This window comes from Strongylocentrotus purpuratus, unplaced genomic scaffold (genome assembly GCF_000002235.5).
Source record: "Strongylocentrotus purpuratus isolate Spur 01 unplaced genomic scaffold, Spur_5.0 spur5_scaffold_19, whole genome shotgun sequence".
Lineage (NCBI taxonomy): Eukaryota > Metazoa > Echinodermata > Echinoidea > Camarodonta > Strongylocentrotidae > Strongylocentrotus > Strongylocentrotus purpuratus.
The window spans coordinates 9,399,978-9,416,586 of NW_022145604.1; the positions used below are offsets into that span (position 1 = coordinate 9,399,978).

Below are 16,609 nucleotides of genomic sequence, written 5' to 3' on the forward strand. Positions count from 1 at the left end.
GCGTTGCCCAATACTATATATTAGACGGTGTAGAAGTGTGTTTAAAACGTGTTTAGTGAGTACGTTTATGGCCTCTGGCATGTATGAGGATAAAGTAGAAGAAACTGCAGATAAAAACGTATTCTACTAAACTTTAAACCCGTCGATAATGTTCAAAATCAGATTCAACAATGGAATTTAGTCTGTTCAACGTTATCTTTGACCCAGGATTACAATAACTGAATTATTAGAATACGGAGTTTCGTATCGAGCCACATCTGTGGTGCCTGAACTTTACGATCTATCCGTCGTTTTTTAATCAAAGTTCCCAAAGAAAGAAAACAAGATGGAGACTGAGACTGGACCAGACGTCGTTGTGTCCCAATCACGTGTGACGGTCCACCAGCACAAGGGGATTACCCTTCCCAGTCACGTGCTTCCAGAGATGGTGGAGGATCTCCAGTCCTTCAAGTTTCGACCAGATGATATCCTGATAGTAACATCTCCCAAATCAGGTGAGCTCATGGTGATATCACCTTTAAATCCCCATTGCACTACGTATATAGCTACTTGCGCCCTCTATATAGCAAATAATGCCTAATCGGTGACCATTGGTCCCCCATGATCCCCTAGTTCTTCTGTTTATTGAGAGCTGATTTGATGAGATAACCACCTGTCAGTGACCATGCAGGGAGGTATAATCCCTCCTGGCCAAATTAGTGCATTGGGGCTTTCATACTACACTCTTAAAAATACGTGGTCAAGAAATGACCACGTCATGGTCGTTTTTAATCACGACCACGACGTGGTTATCTTTTGACCACGTATTTTTAAGAGTGTAGCATATTTCAAGCTAGTGCAAGGGGGGGGGGGCATTTCCGACCAACAACAACAAAAAAATCATCACTTGTGGAAAGGTTGAGAATCACTGTAAGTAAAGAGAAGTACCTAGTGTAGACATATTTTCCAAAGGCTTAGTTTTTTTCTCCCTCAAATGAGTCATTTTGATAATGCTAACCCCCCCCCTCCCCCCTTTAACGACAAGTAGCCCTCCTAAATAAAAGTATATCAATAATGTGTGAGGCCAAGATCTGGATACGTCAATGGTGTAGCACATGGTCGTGCGTGGAGTAGAACATGAACCCCTATTTTGCATTCTGACTTTAGAATTACAGTTATGAATGAATAAATGCGTATCGTGGCACTTGAGTGTTAATTTGGTTACATTACGAAAATGGCCTATCCAGGCTTTGAGTGAGTGATGTCGAAAGTAGTTTTCGCACAGAAGTATATGTGCATAATGTGATTACGTAATTCATACAATGCAAATAAGCAAACCAAGATATAAAGACACGAAGTGAAGATGAGTGATATTTCATGATGTTTCTTTATTCATCTTTCAACAACTTAGTAAAATTGAATAAGATGTAAGTCCGTAATTGTTACGAATAATTGTATTTCAAAAGTCAGAATGTGAATTGCATGCATATTATGTTTGCTCGATAAGACAAACAAATGGCTTTTTCTACTCAACAACACGCAAAGTATGTACATTATAATTTTGACTATTCGTAACAGGTGTATGAAATCATTTTAACGGGGAACTTAAACAAGGACTTATGTATTAAATTTGATTATATTGAGAAATGACCGCTTTATTTGTTAAAATACAAAATAATACAACAGCAGAGTGAAGTTCAATAAATAGACATTTATTGTCTTTATGAATAGACCCCACTTACGTGAGCAAATCAATATTGACATAGCTGTCTAGACTAAAACAAATAGGCATATTATTTAATTCAATCGTCTAAATAAAATAAAATATGTTCGAACTCAAAACACACTCACTCTTCCGAAAAAGGAGTAGCAGAGAAATTCAATAACGGAGAAATGTAAGCGTTTTATAATCGACATGCATTCGAGCAATTTCACACCAGAGAGGTCTGTACAGTAGAACCCGACTCCTCCTGTGCTTGTGCAAGGACAGAGGTTTTTCCCACGCGTTGATATCCATTTTATAACAAAAGTTCAACACGCAAACAGCTTCAAAGTGATCTACTGACCGATAAAGGAAGCGGTTCCAAAATAGTAACTCATTCATAAAAGAACAGAAACCTCGTATCTTAATGTGAATAAAATCGAAAACCTAACCTTGTTTTCCTTTCTCGTCCAATAATTTATTCTGCCGTTTCCTGAAAATGATAATAATTTCAGTTCAATGTTTAATCACCCCTGCAATGTTGTTCGTACGGAATCTATTCCTTTCTTTTCATCTCAGGTCATTTCTTCTTCGTCGAGAACAGTGCTGACTCCTTAATTTTAAAAGCGGTGTTAGAGCTCGATTTCAATAGAATTTTTGTCTCTGGACACCAAAACCAATAATATGTGTGCGTGCGTGGGTGTGTGTGTGTGCGTGTGTGCTTGTGTGTGGAGTGCGTACAGTATTAAAATACATGTATATGTATGTATTTAACATTAATCAAAAAGCTCCTTTTCTTCAGCTTCAAACGAAATCGTTATGATGTCATCCACCCATTTTCTCCAGGAACCCATTGGGTGACTGAGACTACAGGACTCATCATGGCCGATGGGGTTTGGGAGAACGTTAAACGAGACACCATGAAAAACCATCTCGAGTTTGCTATCATCGACAAAGATGCATTCGATGAAAGTGTTCCTCTGGTCAGGTTCTATCAACAGTTGGACAAGATGCCGTCACCACGGATTATGTTCACCCATCTTCCTCTTGAGTTGCTACCACCTGGTGTATTCGATGCAAAAGCAAAGGTCAGAGTCCAGATTCGTTACGCCCATTGCACTCGGGGAGTTATGCGCTGACGCACGATTGCGCGTAGCGCGGAAGCTTTTACGTTTCATTAATTATTAGAGAAAGAAGACGATTAGTTGTATCGTGTCCTTGTCTGAATTCAGTCCCCCCCCCCCTCCCGCGTGAAGCGCGGAAGCTTTGACGTTTCATTTAATTATTACTCTAAATCCTTGTCTGAAATTATTTTTGCCCATCTCGCGCGCAGTGCGGAAGCTTTGCCGTTTCATTAAATTATTAGAGAAAGAAGACGATTCGTTGTGCCGTTCTATACTCTTAATCCTTGTCTGAATTCAGTTTCCCTACTGGCCCCTGAACGGTCCACGTCCAGTGTTACATGATGTACGTATGGAACGTTCGTTCGCAAATCTCCCGGCAGTGCTAATTGGCGCAGTAGCTTCTGGAAAGGAATGTTTTACTAGTGTTACTGTTAATGGCCACTAATTAGGCCCATTAGTGACTATAAAAACATATGCTCTTCCTGGCTTTTGGGGAATGTGTCAGTTTGCAACAGAAATGGAGAAATGCGCATTTTGTTGAAAATCATGTGATATCACGAACATTAATTTTATAAATCACTTGAATGCAATTAAAAATAAGTCATGGTTTAATTTTATTGGGGGGGGGCTAATGCCCCCAAGCCCCCCCCCCCCCCCCCCCCCCCCGGTACGCCAGCATCAGGAGGTAATTGTTCCTGGGTAGTCGTCCTAGAGGGTGGTTGCCCTAGGGGGTAGTTGTCCTATGGTGTAGTTGTCCTAGGGGGTAGTTGACTGGGGAGGGTATCCGGGGTGGATGTCCTGGGGGTAGGTGTCCTAGAACCCCAAAATGAATGAAAATAATTAGAGTAATAAAGGGATTATCTGTATATTCAAATTCCATTTTTGCTACAAATTCTCTGTAAATCAATAAATTATACAACAAAACCACAAAACAAAAATCAATGATATTAATAATTTCAGGTGTCTGTAAGGTCGTGAGTTTGAACATTTGAAAAGGAGACATACTGTATTTTGTAGGTGGTGTAATGAGCAGGTTTCTTCAGATACGCCGATGTAGTAATAGGCCTATAGTAGAACTAGAAGAGTAGTAAATGTTATAGCATTATATCACGATTACCACTGTAATATTCATCCTTGTTATTCCTACTTTATCAGATAATTTACAGTGCCAGGAACCCAAAAGATGTTTTAGCATCGTTGTATAGATTCGTCGGAAAGATGCCAGAGTCCAATTTTGTAACATGGCCTATGATGTATGCTTCAATCTTCACTGATCAACGTAAGTTGGATAAATGGTGATGATGATGATGATTATGATAATAATAAGAAGAATGATAATAAGAACAAGATAATAACAATTATAATTATGATAACAATGATAATAAAGAATAATACAATAATTGTTATGAAACTAATAATAAATGGTGATAGCACCTTCTCACTCTCAATCATGGAGCCACAAAAACCTATGGTGACAGGACATTTGCATGTGGTGGACCAAAACTTTGGAACCCTCTCCCAGTGTCGCTACGCTCCATGACTGATGTTGAAGTTTTTAAGAGAGCGCTTAAAACTTACCTTTTTGATGAATGCTTCGAGTAATTATGTAAACGTACATTTTACATTGTGAAGCGCTTTGAAAGGGCCTTCGGTCCTGAAATGCGCTATAAAAGAACGAACTATTATTAGTAGTAGTATTATTATCAATGATAATAATCCGTTCTTGTATAGGACACAGTTATCACGTTATGATATTGCATCCCTACGCGCATATGGCAAGCCGTTTTAACATTTATTCATGTTTCTTGATATCAAGAATTCTATTCTTGATATCAAAAAATGAATTCTTGATATCAAGAAATCGAATTCTTGATATCAAGAAATCGAATTCTTGATATCAAGAATTCAATTCTTGACATCAAGAATTACCATTGCTTTACAACGTAAAATCATTTCTTTTCTTGATATCAAGAACTCAATTCTTGATATCAAAAAATGAATTCTTGATATCAAGAAATCGAATTCTTGATATCAAGAATTCAATTCTTGACATCAAGAATTACCATTGCTTTACAACGTAAAATCATTTCTTTTCTTCATATCAAGAACTCAATTCTTGATATCAAGAACTCATTTCTTGATATCAGGAAATTGAATTCTTGATATCAAGAAATCGAATTCTTGATATCAAGAAATCGAATTCTCGATATCAAGAATTGTTATAGTGAATGATTTCGAACGCAAAAGTATTGCACGAATTCATTCTGAGCGCGCCGTTTTAACATTTATTCCTATATCCTGCCTGACCGGTCCGGTGTAGGTTGGCGAAAGTCAATGTATCGCGAGAATTCAACTAATGCAAGAATACATCAGGGACTTGGGAGACAAGTCCCTGAATACATGTTGCCAGTCTGTGCAGACCGGTGCAGTGTGGGTTGTCGAAAGTCAATGTATCGCGAGAATTCAACTAATGCAAGAATACATGTTGCCAGTTTACTATGCATTTACCGTCTCTGTGATATTCCTTGTAATGTTTTCTATATTTTATACTGTTCAAACATATGTTTATTTGGACCATTTTTTCCAGTTTAATTACTTGTATAAAACATACAAAAAACGCATCTTTCAAAAACGTAAGACGGCAACATATCACGAAATGATTTCTTGATATGTTGCTGTTTTACAAAAAAAATTACGGACGCGTATTTATTATAATGTATTAAGAGTAATTGAACTAGATATATATATCTATGCTAATATAAACAAACAGTTTTGTTGGCATTATATATTTATAATAAATTGCTTTAAAAAACATGGCTAAACAGTACCAACGAAATAATTTCTACAAGGACATTCACATAGACATTCAGCAATTAAGTACATCGGTAAGGGCTCATGAATCACATAACGGAGGACCTGGGTTCAATCCTCACTCGATCGGTGCTTAAATCCTTGACCAAAGTATTTTATCCACATTATTTTGTCCCTCTTGCGCCAGATGCAATGGGTACCTGACAATGCTAAAGGGTAATGATGATTGCATGGCTCTCAGGAAGCCGCGATCGTAACTGTTTTTCGAAAAATCAACACAAGAGCAAATTCATTACCCTACTGCATGTCCCATGGAAATCGGGTCCCGATCACGCACAATAAGGGAGTTTACAGATAGCACATGGTACAAATGACGCCAAATATCCACAGATCTTTTACACATGGAGACGTTCCACTTTGAGCATATTAGAATAATAACTGCCAAAGTGATGTGCTTCGTGAATACCTTTTGTTTGCCCTCTTGAAAAGAATGCTTCCACCTGCGTATCAAAGAATGTACCGTTGGTGCATAAATGAATAATGTTACATAACTTTCATGAGCGCATATCCAGTATTCATCTCTGTGGGTTTTACCTTTTTGGTACAAATGACCTTTATCTGCCCATGCGCAGATTGTATCTATGAACTGGCTTATTGAATAGGTGACGCGCAACCAGGCACGGATCCAGGATTTCTCAGGGGAGGGGGCCCAATTTTTTTTTTTTTTTTTGCTCCCGAAAATTTGAAAATCGCGCCGGCCGAAAAGTCGCTCAGTGGGGGGGGGGGGGGGGGGGGGGGGGTAGGTGAGCACATTTTTGGGGGGGGCCTCGAAAATTTGAAAATTTGCACCCCCCCCCCCCCCCTTGAGCGCCAGGGGGGGGGGGGGCATCCCCCCAAAAAGCTAAAAAATCACGTGTTTTTACATGGTTATTTCCCCAGGGGGGCCCGGGCTCCACGCCCCCCCCCCCCTGGATCCGCCACTGCGCGCAAGGCTATGAATTTGCCGTAAGTTGATTTGATGAAAGGAGTTGCCATCGTGCTATAATAAGACCATAATAATAGTTCACCTAATTCCTTTTTCGTTTATGCCCTATGTGTCACTATCCAACTAACTTGCATAGCAAACGTAACATAACCTCCTCCCTATTTTGTCAAGCTCTCACGCAGAACACGATACATGTAGCTCACGGTGTCCAATGCCATATTTATGATGTATACCCAGCATAATTTGAGTCGTTTTTCACCGGTCTTACTAAGTGATGAAAATATGCCAATTAACCAATTCTGGTAATAGACATGATGGGGATGGATGTGAAATGGGTTCGCTCTCTATCTCTTTCTTTCTCTCTCTCTCTCTCTCTCTCTCTCTCTCTCTCTCTCTCTTTCTCTCTCCTTTTCCTTGTCTTTGAATTCCCTTTTTATATTTTCTCGATCGGGGGCGCCTCCGTATATCTACGCCACTTATATTTAACCACGAATTTAAATCTCTGTGTTTTCTCTTTATAACCTCATTCAGACTTTTATGGTCCTTGGGACAAGCACGTTCTCTCGTATTGGAAGCAAAGGAACGAGGAAAATGTTCTCTTCTTGAAATACGAAGATATGAAAAAGGTAAGAAATATATAACTAATTATGATTAACTTCGTTCACATAGCGAGGATAACGTCCGGTCTCACAAAAAGAATTTTGATTTCTATTAAACTGTCAACAGCTTTGTGAATAGTTGGTTATTTCTTTGATAGGTATTAAAGAGTCGTAAAATCTGTATTCTATTTCTAATTTGATTTAAATTTAACAATATGCGAATAGAAAATGAAGCTTTATGAATGACAAATGAAAATGACATACAATAAGCAACTTTTTATAATCGATGTCACCGTCAGTTTTGATTACTTTAAATCAGTATTAAACTTAAAATGTAATCATGTGAATGATCGAAAGTGTCAAATTGATTGCCGAACGCCAATTTGTCGAATTTACTTTTTGTTTTCATTCTATGGCGTGCTTATTGCTGAGTAGACGGAGACAAAATGAAGAGCGGGACGATGGAGGCATCTAAGGCTGCGTTCATGCTTAAATTTTGAAGGCAGAATGAGCGATCTGAAACGCTCATCGTAAACGCTCATCGTGATCGCAGTTCCACGATGTACTGTTCATGCTTACTTCTCTGGCTCCCCCAGGCAATTCTCCGTGTGTGGCCTTAATTGGTCTTCCAGCTGGATTCGCAAACCTTCACTGTGCATGCTACGTAGACCCACTAGAGGTCAGTGCGTTGACCCCATTTAAACGCGTTTACAAATTGTAAACGCATCTTTTTGTGAGTTTACGATCGGCGATCGTGATCGCCGTTTTTCGGTGATTTTACAAAAGTGAGCATGAACGCAATCGTGTTTAAAACTAAACGCGTAACAGATGCCTGATTCTGGCCGTCAAAATCAAGCATGAACGAAATGCGAATTTTCCATGTTCATAAGGCTACCGATTAGGAAGAGAGTGCGAGAGATGCTCGATTACTGTGCACGTGTCTAACACCCCCCCCCCCCCCCCCCCCCCCTTCACGGTTCGCCCCTCTGCATATGTGTTGGTTTAACATGTTTACCCCATATTGGATAAATGTTCAATTTTTGGAACACTTTACTCAATTTTGAGTTAACTTTTACTCAACAAACATGCATGTGTCTATTTTACCCAAAATGTAACGGTCTTGGTCTAGTGGGTGCGTCGATGGTCTGTGGATAACATGGTTTGCGGTTCGACTCCCACCGCGGCACTTATGTCCTTTAGCAAGATATAAATCTATACTTACCACTCCCCAACCTGATTTAGTAAATGGGTACCTAGTGCTACCTTGTTTGGCGTTCAACAGTAAGGGGATATAGCAACGTCGATCCGGCGCTTCTCAGTGGCTGCCGGGCTCACGATCAATTGGGCAAAAAGAATTTCGGTTTAATAAAATTTATGAGTGAACTAAAATATTATTATTATTATTATTAGATTATTATTAAGGTCAGGATACTAATACTAGCTTGTATGTGCCTTGAACATCCCCTGGGATGCACACGTGAGCAATATTAATGTTCTCATTGTTACTAATATAAAAATGTTACCATTATCTTTTTAGAGTGTAGCTTCCGACAAAACCGTTATCAATGTAAAACTTTGATCTTGCAGAATCCTGCTAAGATCGTCACTCAGATTGCCGAGTTCATCAATCACCCAATCTCCGACGATGTCAGAGACGTGGTCGTCGAGAAGACCTCCATCGACCAAATGAAGAAAGAAATGAAGAGACTGGAAGAGACGGAAGAAGATGGTTATCTCTTCAGCAAGGCATACGGCAAATTCAACTATTTCCAAAAGGGTAATCACTACTATCATTTTCTTGTGTCTATTTTGGGCAACCCCCCCCCCCCCTCCAATAATAATAGCGCGTTTTCGCAACCGGCGACGCGGCTTTCCACAACGCTAATCTTAGCGGGGTCGTACTCAGAGCGAAAATTTCCGGCTAGCGTCCAAACCTACGACGGTATTCAGCCGCCACCCCGTACTAGCTCGACTCCCGACGATAATGCCGCAGAATACCGTCGTAGGTTGGGACGCTACGCAGAAATTTTCGCTCTGAGTGTGACTCCCCGCGAAGCTTAACGTTGTAGAAGGCCGCGTCGCCGGTTGCGAAAACTCGCTAATACCGTAAGATAGGAAAACACACGACCCGTGACGTATCCAGGCCATGGTATGGGCCAAAATAATGAATTCGATGCGAAAATCTTGTATATAATTACCGGAGACCGCTGCTGCATGGGTCTCGAATGCTGGTCCTCGAATGCTGGTCCTCGATTGTAATAATATTCATTATTATTCTTTTTCTTCGCCTCCCTATCCAGGCGTCATTGGAGACTGGAAGAACTATTTTACAGTGGCTCAAAGCGAAGAATTCGATATGGGACTGGAAGACAGACTAGGTGAATCTGGACTCAAATTCGACTGGGAATAATTTTGTGGGCTCAAACTTTATTGATTTATAATTCTACAATACGACTTCATCTTGATTTAATACGGAGATGTTGTGTGGCAAACGAGAAACAAGGTTGGCAGACCTATCTTGAATTATTAAAAAAACGTCCACAGTATTCAGCTGGGCTGGAAAACTATTTGTAAAAGCAAATGATTCATTTTGTGTTATTCACTCATAACTAATAAAACAGGGTTACTACTCTGAGTTTCACGCCTTGCAAGCGATCATCAGGCAACTGATAGCATCTTTAAGTTATCAGTTGCCTGATGATCGATTGCCGGCGTGAAACTCAGAGTAGCAACCATGTTCCATTAGTCTGCCTTATTCAATTTTTTTTGTTGCTCTGCCTAGGCATTGAGCACTGTACGGAAGGATAGAGCAAACCTAAGTATATATGTTTGTTTATGAGTGTCTTTTTTATTTCACTTTTTGATCTTAAGTATCTTTTTGTTTTTTGGCCCCGTGGAAGACCAGCAGCAACAATACAGCAGCAGCAATATACTGTTGTCGCTGATAATAGTTTACCGTTATTGTTTTCTTTTGACTCTCTAGAATTTCATTTCGGGATCTTTATTGGCCCCCTCATAAGTTGGAAGAAATTTGAATTCTCAAACTCATTTGGCTCGATTCGGTGCATGCGTTCTAGTAATATTTGACTGAAAATTATCGACTATAGATTCCAATGGATATTTTTTTCCTGAAAGGGGAATATTTTATGTCACGATTACAAAGACTCGGATGTTATTACATTCAAAGGTTATCTTAGTGATGGAATAATTAAATCCATGTTTTGGGAACCAGTTACTCATTATGAGGTACGGGACTATTTATTAACTTTAAATGTAAAGGAAGCTTGCGGCTTTGATGATATTCCAGCCCGATTACTGAAGCATGCTGCTGAAGTAATTGCAAAACCACTATCTTATATTTATAATCAGTCATTATTGAACGGTGTGTTCCCAGATGCAATGAAAGTAGCCAAAGTTACACCAATTTTTAAAAAGGGAGATAGAAATGTCCCAGGCAATTACAGACCTATTTCAGTTTTGCCTCTTTTGGCCAAAATATTTGAGAAATTAGTAAACAAGAGGCTACTTGGTTATTTTGAAAGAAATGGTGTCTTGTATAAGCACCAGTATGGCTTTCGTAAACATTATAGTACTAAGTTGTCTTTAATTAATTTGGTTAATGATGTGCTAAAATCACTGGATAAGGGCAGTGTAACACTAGGTGTATTCCTAGATTTCCAGAAAGCTTTTGATACAATTGATCACGCAATATTGGCTGGAAAATTAGAACATTATGGAATAAGGGGCCTGCCTCTCCAGTGGTTTAAAGATTATCTTTGTAATAGATTTTAGTTTGTGAACTATGATGGACATAGCTCATTGAAGCAGATAATAACATGTGGTGTTCCTCAGGGTTCTGTGTTGGGACCTACACTGTTTTTGTTGTACATAAACGATTTACCAAACTCAACAAATTATTTTAATTTTAGACTTTTTGCCGATGATTCTAACTTGTTTCATACGTTTTCACCGAGACAGAATTTAATTGATATGGATAATATAGTTAATATGCATCTTGACAAGGTGACCAAATGGTGTAAGGTGAATAAACTTACAGTCAATCTATTAAAGACTAATTATTTGTTAATAAGAGGGAGTAGGCAATCAGTAGTGACTCAAGGGGTGCTAAAAATAGCAGAGACTGAAATAGCCCAGGTTGATGTTGCATCATTTGTAGGAATTTATATAGATCAACACTTGACGTGGAAACCTCATATCCAAAGGGTTAATAAGTTGATTAGGAAAAGAGTTGGTGTTTTATATAGATTAAGACAGTTTGTGCCAAGGCGTGTTTTATTGTTACTGTATAAGACGTTAATCCAACCGCATATGACCTACGGAATTGAGGTTTGGGGAAGTAATTATGAAATGAACATGAAGTGTTTATTATTAAGCCAAAAGATGGCACTAAGAGTTATAACGTTTAGTCCAATTAGGACTCATTCACTACCGATATTCCAGGAGCTAAAATTATTGAATGTGCATCAACTCCATAAATTATCTGTTTGTGTTTTTATGTATCAATTATTGAATGATAAATTGCCACAGTCTCTAATTCAGTATTGCTGTTTCATAGAGCACAACTATGAAACTAGACAAAGAGAAAGTAAGAAGTTAAGTGTGCCTAAAGTAAGGACAACGCAAGGTAAATTTTCAATGTCATTCAGAGGCACACGCTATTGGAATGATCTACCCCTTTCTGTAAGGGAGAAAGCATCAGTGTCTTGCTTTCGTAGAACTCTTATATCACAAATGTTAATAGAATAGTTGTTTATAACTTAGAACCAAGGCTCTTGCCTTTTGTAAATATTTTGTTATATAATTCTTCATCTTTTTTTTAGTGTAAAATACCAAAGCTTTTTATATAAGCACAAAACACATTTACCCTAGATGTAGAATAGTTTGTAGCTTAGGTATGAATTCAATAGTTATTCATATTTATTCATTACATTCTCATTTATTGCTGTGATACTTTTTGCGTGTTAGTGGTACTAGAAACGATTAGCATTAAATGCTATTTTCTGGTCCCATTTATCCTTTCAATGTTAATTAATCATTCACATTTGATTGTTATATTGATGTACTTTTTGTTTTGGATAATAAACTTCAAACTCAAACTCAAACTCAAACTCACACATACTTGTTATACAAGCTTCATTATTGTGAATGTGAAATGATTCCTTTGAATATCTTGATAACAACAATCTATAACAACAGTTTTAAATTTAGTTACTACATGTACCCGTCTTGTTATTCATTATTTTAAAATTAGGTATAAACAATTTCTATTAAATAAGTATAATAATCAGTATTAATAGCATGGGCAAATTTTGACATTTTTTTTTTACTCTGATCGTGCATGATAGTAAGTTTTCGTATGTTTTTTGTTTTTTCGTTCTGTTCTTTTGTTCTCGTCTTCCTGTGTGTGTTTTAGGGGTAGGCTTTTATATAAGGCATCCCTCTGCCTATTCCAAATGCTCTTATAAATTGCCATTGTTTTTGTTATCACTTTCTTATTTTTTTTGTATGTTTTAAATGTTTTTATGAAGAGTGTTGAATAAACTTTGAATTTTTAATTTGAATTGAATTATCACTTACATATATTTTGGTATATTTTAAGATATTTGTTTCATCACTTTCGTTAAATATTGAGTGTCCATCCATTGTGACACTGTGTAAGACAAAACAAAACAGGCAACTTGAAAGTTATGGCTGTAATTTGTAAAAATGAAACTATATGAATTATTATATAAAATATAAATAAAATGGATGTAAGTGAGTAATAAGTGACCATCTAGATATTGAATATTATGCTGACTCTGAAAAATCTCACAATAATATATAAGGTAACATTCCATTAATACCACACCGGTTAGTTTGATAACATTCCATTTATCATTAATTAAATGTCTACAAAATGCTCAGTCCACCTCATATTAACGATAAAGAAAAAAACATTTTCAGTTAACACATCTTCACTTGAAATAGACAGATAGAGTATGACATATTTCCTGATTAGTGAATCCAAAATTTCAGCAAGTCAATATGTTGCAACTCTGCGATAATTATGTTTTATACTTGAAATCTCGGAGTTTGTGGTAGACAATGTTTAACCAGCGTGCATGGCTAGAATACTATGGTTTAACAGCTGATGAGCACCACGTTGTAGCAAGCTCAAAACATTCGATCAGAAATAACTCGGAAGTTGCGTGCTATACGCCTAGAGTTCAAGAATATAGTTTGTCATGTTTGTTAGCAATCCTTACCATAACACCTGATTAAATTATGTTTTGAACAAACTGAATTCAAACTGAAAGTATTCAAATATAACCCCTTTACTTACATATTTAACTATAGTATTTAATAGTACTTTGAGATTTCTTCTAATCAGTATATTACCGAACATGTTTGTTTAAAAAAAACACACACAGTCACACAGATAATACATCAAATAAATCAAGGCTTCTTTTAAAATGCAACAGCTTTGACTATGGCAGTGATAACTCGAGATATTAATGCTGAATTTAATTCAGATCATGTCTAGATGAATCTACATTTGTGAAAATCTCAGCAACACAAAGTATATTTCAGAATTATTCATAAATGTCACATTCTGTTACTATTGTTACTCATATAAGTTGTAGGCTAAATGGGAATATAAGATTTAGATTTGTTAATATATAAATGTTGAAACAACCTCATTAACCTCATTATTTAATTAACAAAATGTTTGATATAAATATGTTGGTTGTTCTAAAAAGATGCAAACTAAAATGGTAATGCCATGAATTGAGTAAAAAAAAAAAAGGTAATACGTTTTACCAGACAAAGTGAATTTATGCCTTAAAAATACCAGGTGAAGACTACTACTTGCTTCATAAAATTAATATATGTTCATCAATGTACAGAAGTTTGACTGTAAAGTCTCAAATCAACTACATCAATAATTATGAACGGATCTGCTTGTAAAACACTAGATACTGCTGAAATATCACTTTGGTTAATAAACATTCAAGCATTTACTAATCTAGAAGCATTGACTTACAAGTAAGTATGAGTACGATAGATACACAGACAGACTCAACAAGAACAGATGAAACAAATGAAAACATGCATCATATGTTTTACAGTATATGTACAACGAACTCCTAGATCCTTTTATTTGAATGTAAAAATAATCAATTTCATGACTGTTTCGTGTCATTATCGCTGAGAAATTCACTAACACGAATGTTAACATAATTGTTAGACTATACCCTTGCACGGGCGATATAAAGTACAACGGTTGCAAATGAACGAATATTTAAAGAGAGAAGTCGCAAAATGTGGCCTATCTAATTGCAGACACTTGGCAGGCTAATCTTTTTGTAAACAGAAGAAGCTATGGTCAAAGTGAAATGGAAAAAAATAGAAGTAAAAAAAGAAAGAAAGAAAAAAAACTATATAAATGTTGTATAAAAAGGACATACGCATTATCATTTACAACATTTTCATTTTAATAACAAAATAACACAAAAATAGCTTTCCCCCCCCCCCCCCCCCCCCCCCCCCCCAGCAACGTGGAGTGTAGTCGTTAAGCAAGATTGCATCTAGACGAAAATATATATATGGATATTTAATAACTTTTATGAGAAAAGTATTACGTAGCCAGATCACGTTTTAGCAAACCCTATAGGGTTATTGTATTTTGTATTGCTTTTATTTGATAAATTTGCACTCCACTCTTTTGGCTTGCCATATAGGTTTTCATGGACTGCCCGCGCAGCGTATCATAGTCAATTGGTATGTAACCAGCTAAAAGCAAACAAAATCTTTCTTCTTCTTCTTCTTCTTCTTCTTCTTCTTCTTCTTCTTCTTCTTTCTTCTTCTTCTTTTTCCTCTTCTTCCTTTTCATCCTCTTTCTCCTCCTCCTTCTTCTTCTTTTTTTTTTCTTCTTCTTTTTCTCCTCTTCTTTTCCATCTTTCTTCTTCTTCTCCCTTTTCTTCATCTCATGTGTCTTCTTCTTCTTTTCCTTCTTTTTCTATTTCTATAAAACACAGGGAACGTTTATAAACTCACGAGCACGGTTTCCTTGGGCGACGTCCTACGACTGCGCTGATCCGCTTTTGGCAAAATATAGACCACACCCACTTTCAGAACGTCCGGTGTTTGTTATTGGTCAAATATTAAAAAGATGTCACGTGATGTCATCTGAAGCACCGCTGATTGGATATCATTCTTTGTATCGCGCGTTCTGGTTTTGAAGAGCGCCATCTTGTGTCAGAGTTACATATTACGAGGAATTTTCTCCGGAGGGAATCAACTTTGTCTTCATGCAGGCAAGAACCAGCTTTCATCACCATCACTCCTCCTCCTTCTCCTCCTCCTCCTCCTTCTCCTCCTCCTCCTCCTTCTCCTCCTCCTCCTCCTCCTCCTTCTCCTCCTTCTCCTCCTCCTCCTCCTCATCATTCCTTCTTCTTCTTCTTCTTTCTTCTTCTTCTTCTTCTCTTCTTCTTCTTCTTCTTCTTCTTCTTCTTCTTCTTCTCCTTCTCCTTCTTCTTCTGTACAAACGTCACATGAACCGTGCATGTTGTCGGTGTATATTCGTACTTTTAAAGGTGGGGTGACATCCACATATAAGTTGATTCCTGTTGAAATCAGATGCCGAGTTCAAAGATCAGCTATGCGTGACCCGGGTGCGTGACATTTTCAGCAAATAGTTTTAACCAGAACCACTCAAGACGGTGTATATTTTGTATGTTATGTCAGATGTGCCGGATTATCACCAGTAGTACCGTACAGTGCTGTGAACGTACTTGAAACATGTCTTCTCGCAAAAAGAGTGCGTTGGTGAGTAAAACTTATTTTTTCCTCACATATTAATGGACAATGAATTGCATGTCTTGTGTTAAATGATGTAATGCCATAAGGCAGACCGGGAGGGCAGAATCCCGTCGGAGGCTACCGTTATGTACAGGCTCGCGACTCTGATCTCCTTCTTCTTCTTCTTCTTCCAAGAAAAGTGCTGCTTCAAGGCCTTCAAGATTGCGCACTGTGTGTGCCTGTGAGGAGCCTGTAGTCCAGTAGACGGTACCATTATACCGGGTACATGTTGATAAGTACAAGTTTTTTTGTTGATTTGTGTTCTAGATGCAGGCGCGGATCCAGGAATTTCTTGCCGGGGGGGGGGGGGGGGCACACGGTTGGAAAGAGAACATATATATATATATACAGGCGCGAACGCAGGATTTTTTCAAGGGGGGGGTTTTAACATTTATAAATCGGGCCGAAAATTTCTTAACGACTCAGCCCACCGCTGAATAAGCGGGGGGGGGGGGGGGGGGGGGGGGGGGGGGGGGGTAAGAGGACACTTTTTTTTTTTTTTTTGACCTCGAAATTTGAAAATTTGACATTTTGCTCCGTTGGGGGG

The 16,609-nt window shown here is 37.9% G+C and overlaps 1 protein-coding gene across 1 annotated transcript; it reads left to right on the forward strand.

Annotated features, from left to right (window-relative positions):
- Positions 1 to 282: 282 nt before the first annotated feature.
- On the forward strand, positions 283 to 10,364 carry LOC583498 (sulfotransferase family cytosolic 1B member 1). Its single transcript, XM_030990261.1, has 6 exons — positions 283 to 494; positions 2,528 to 2,769; positions 3,961 to 4,084; positions 7,133 to 7,227; positions 8,788 to 8,977; positions 9,501 to 10,364. Exons 1-6 carry the CDS (start codon positions 326 to 328, stop codon positions 9,608 to 9,610), a joined length of 930 nt encoding a protein of 309 aa, XP_030846121.1. The 5' UTR covers positions 283 to 325; the 3' UTR covers positions 9,611 to 10,364.
- Positions 10,365 to 16,609: the final 6,245 nt, after the last annotated feature.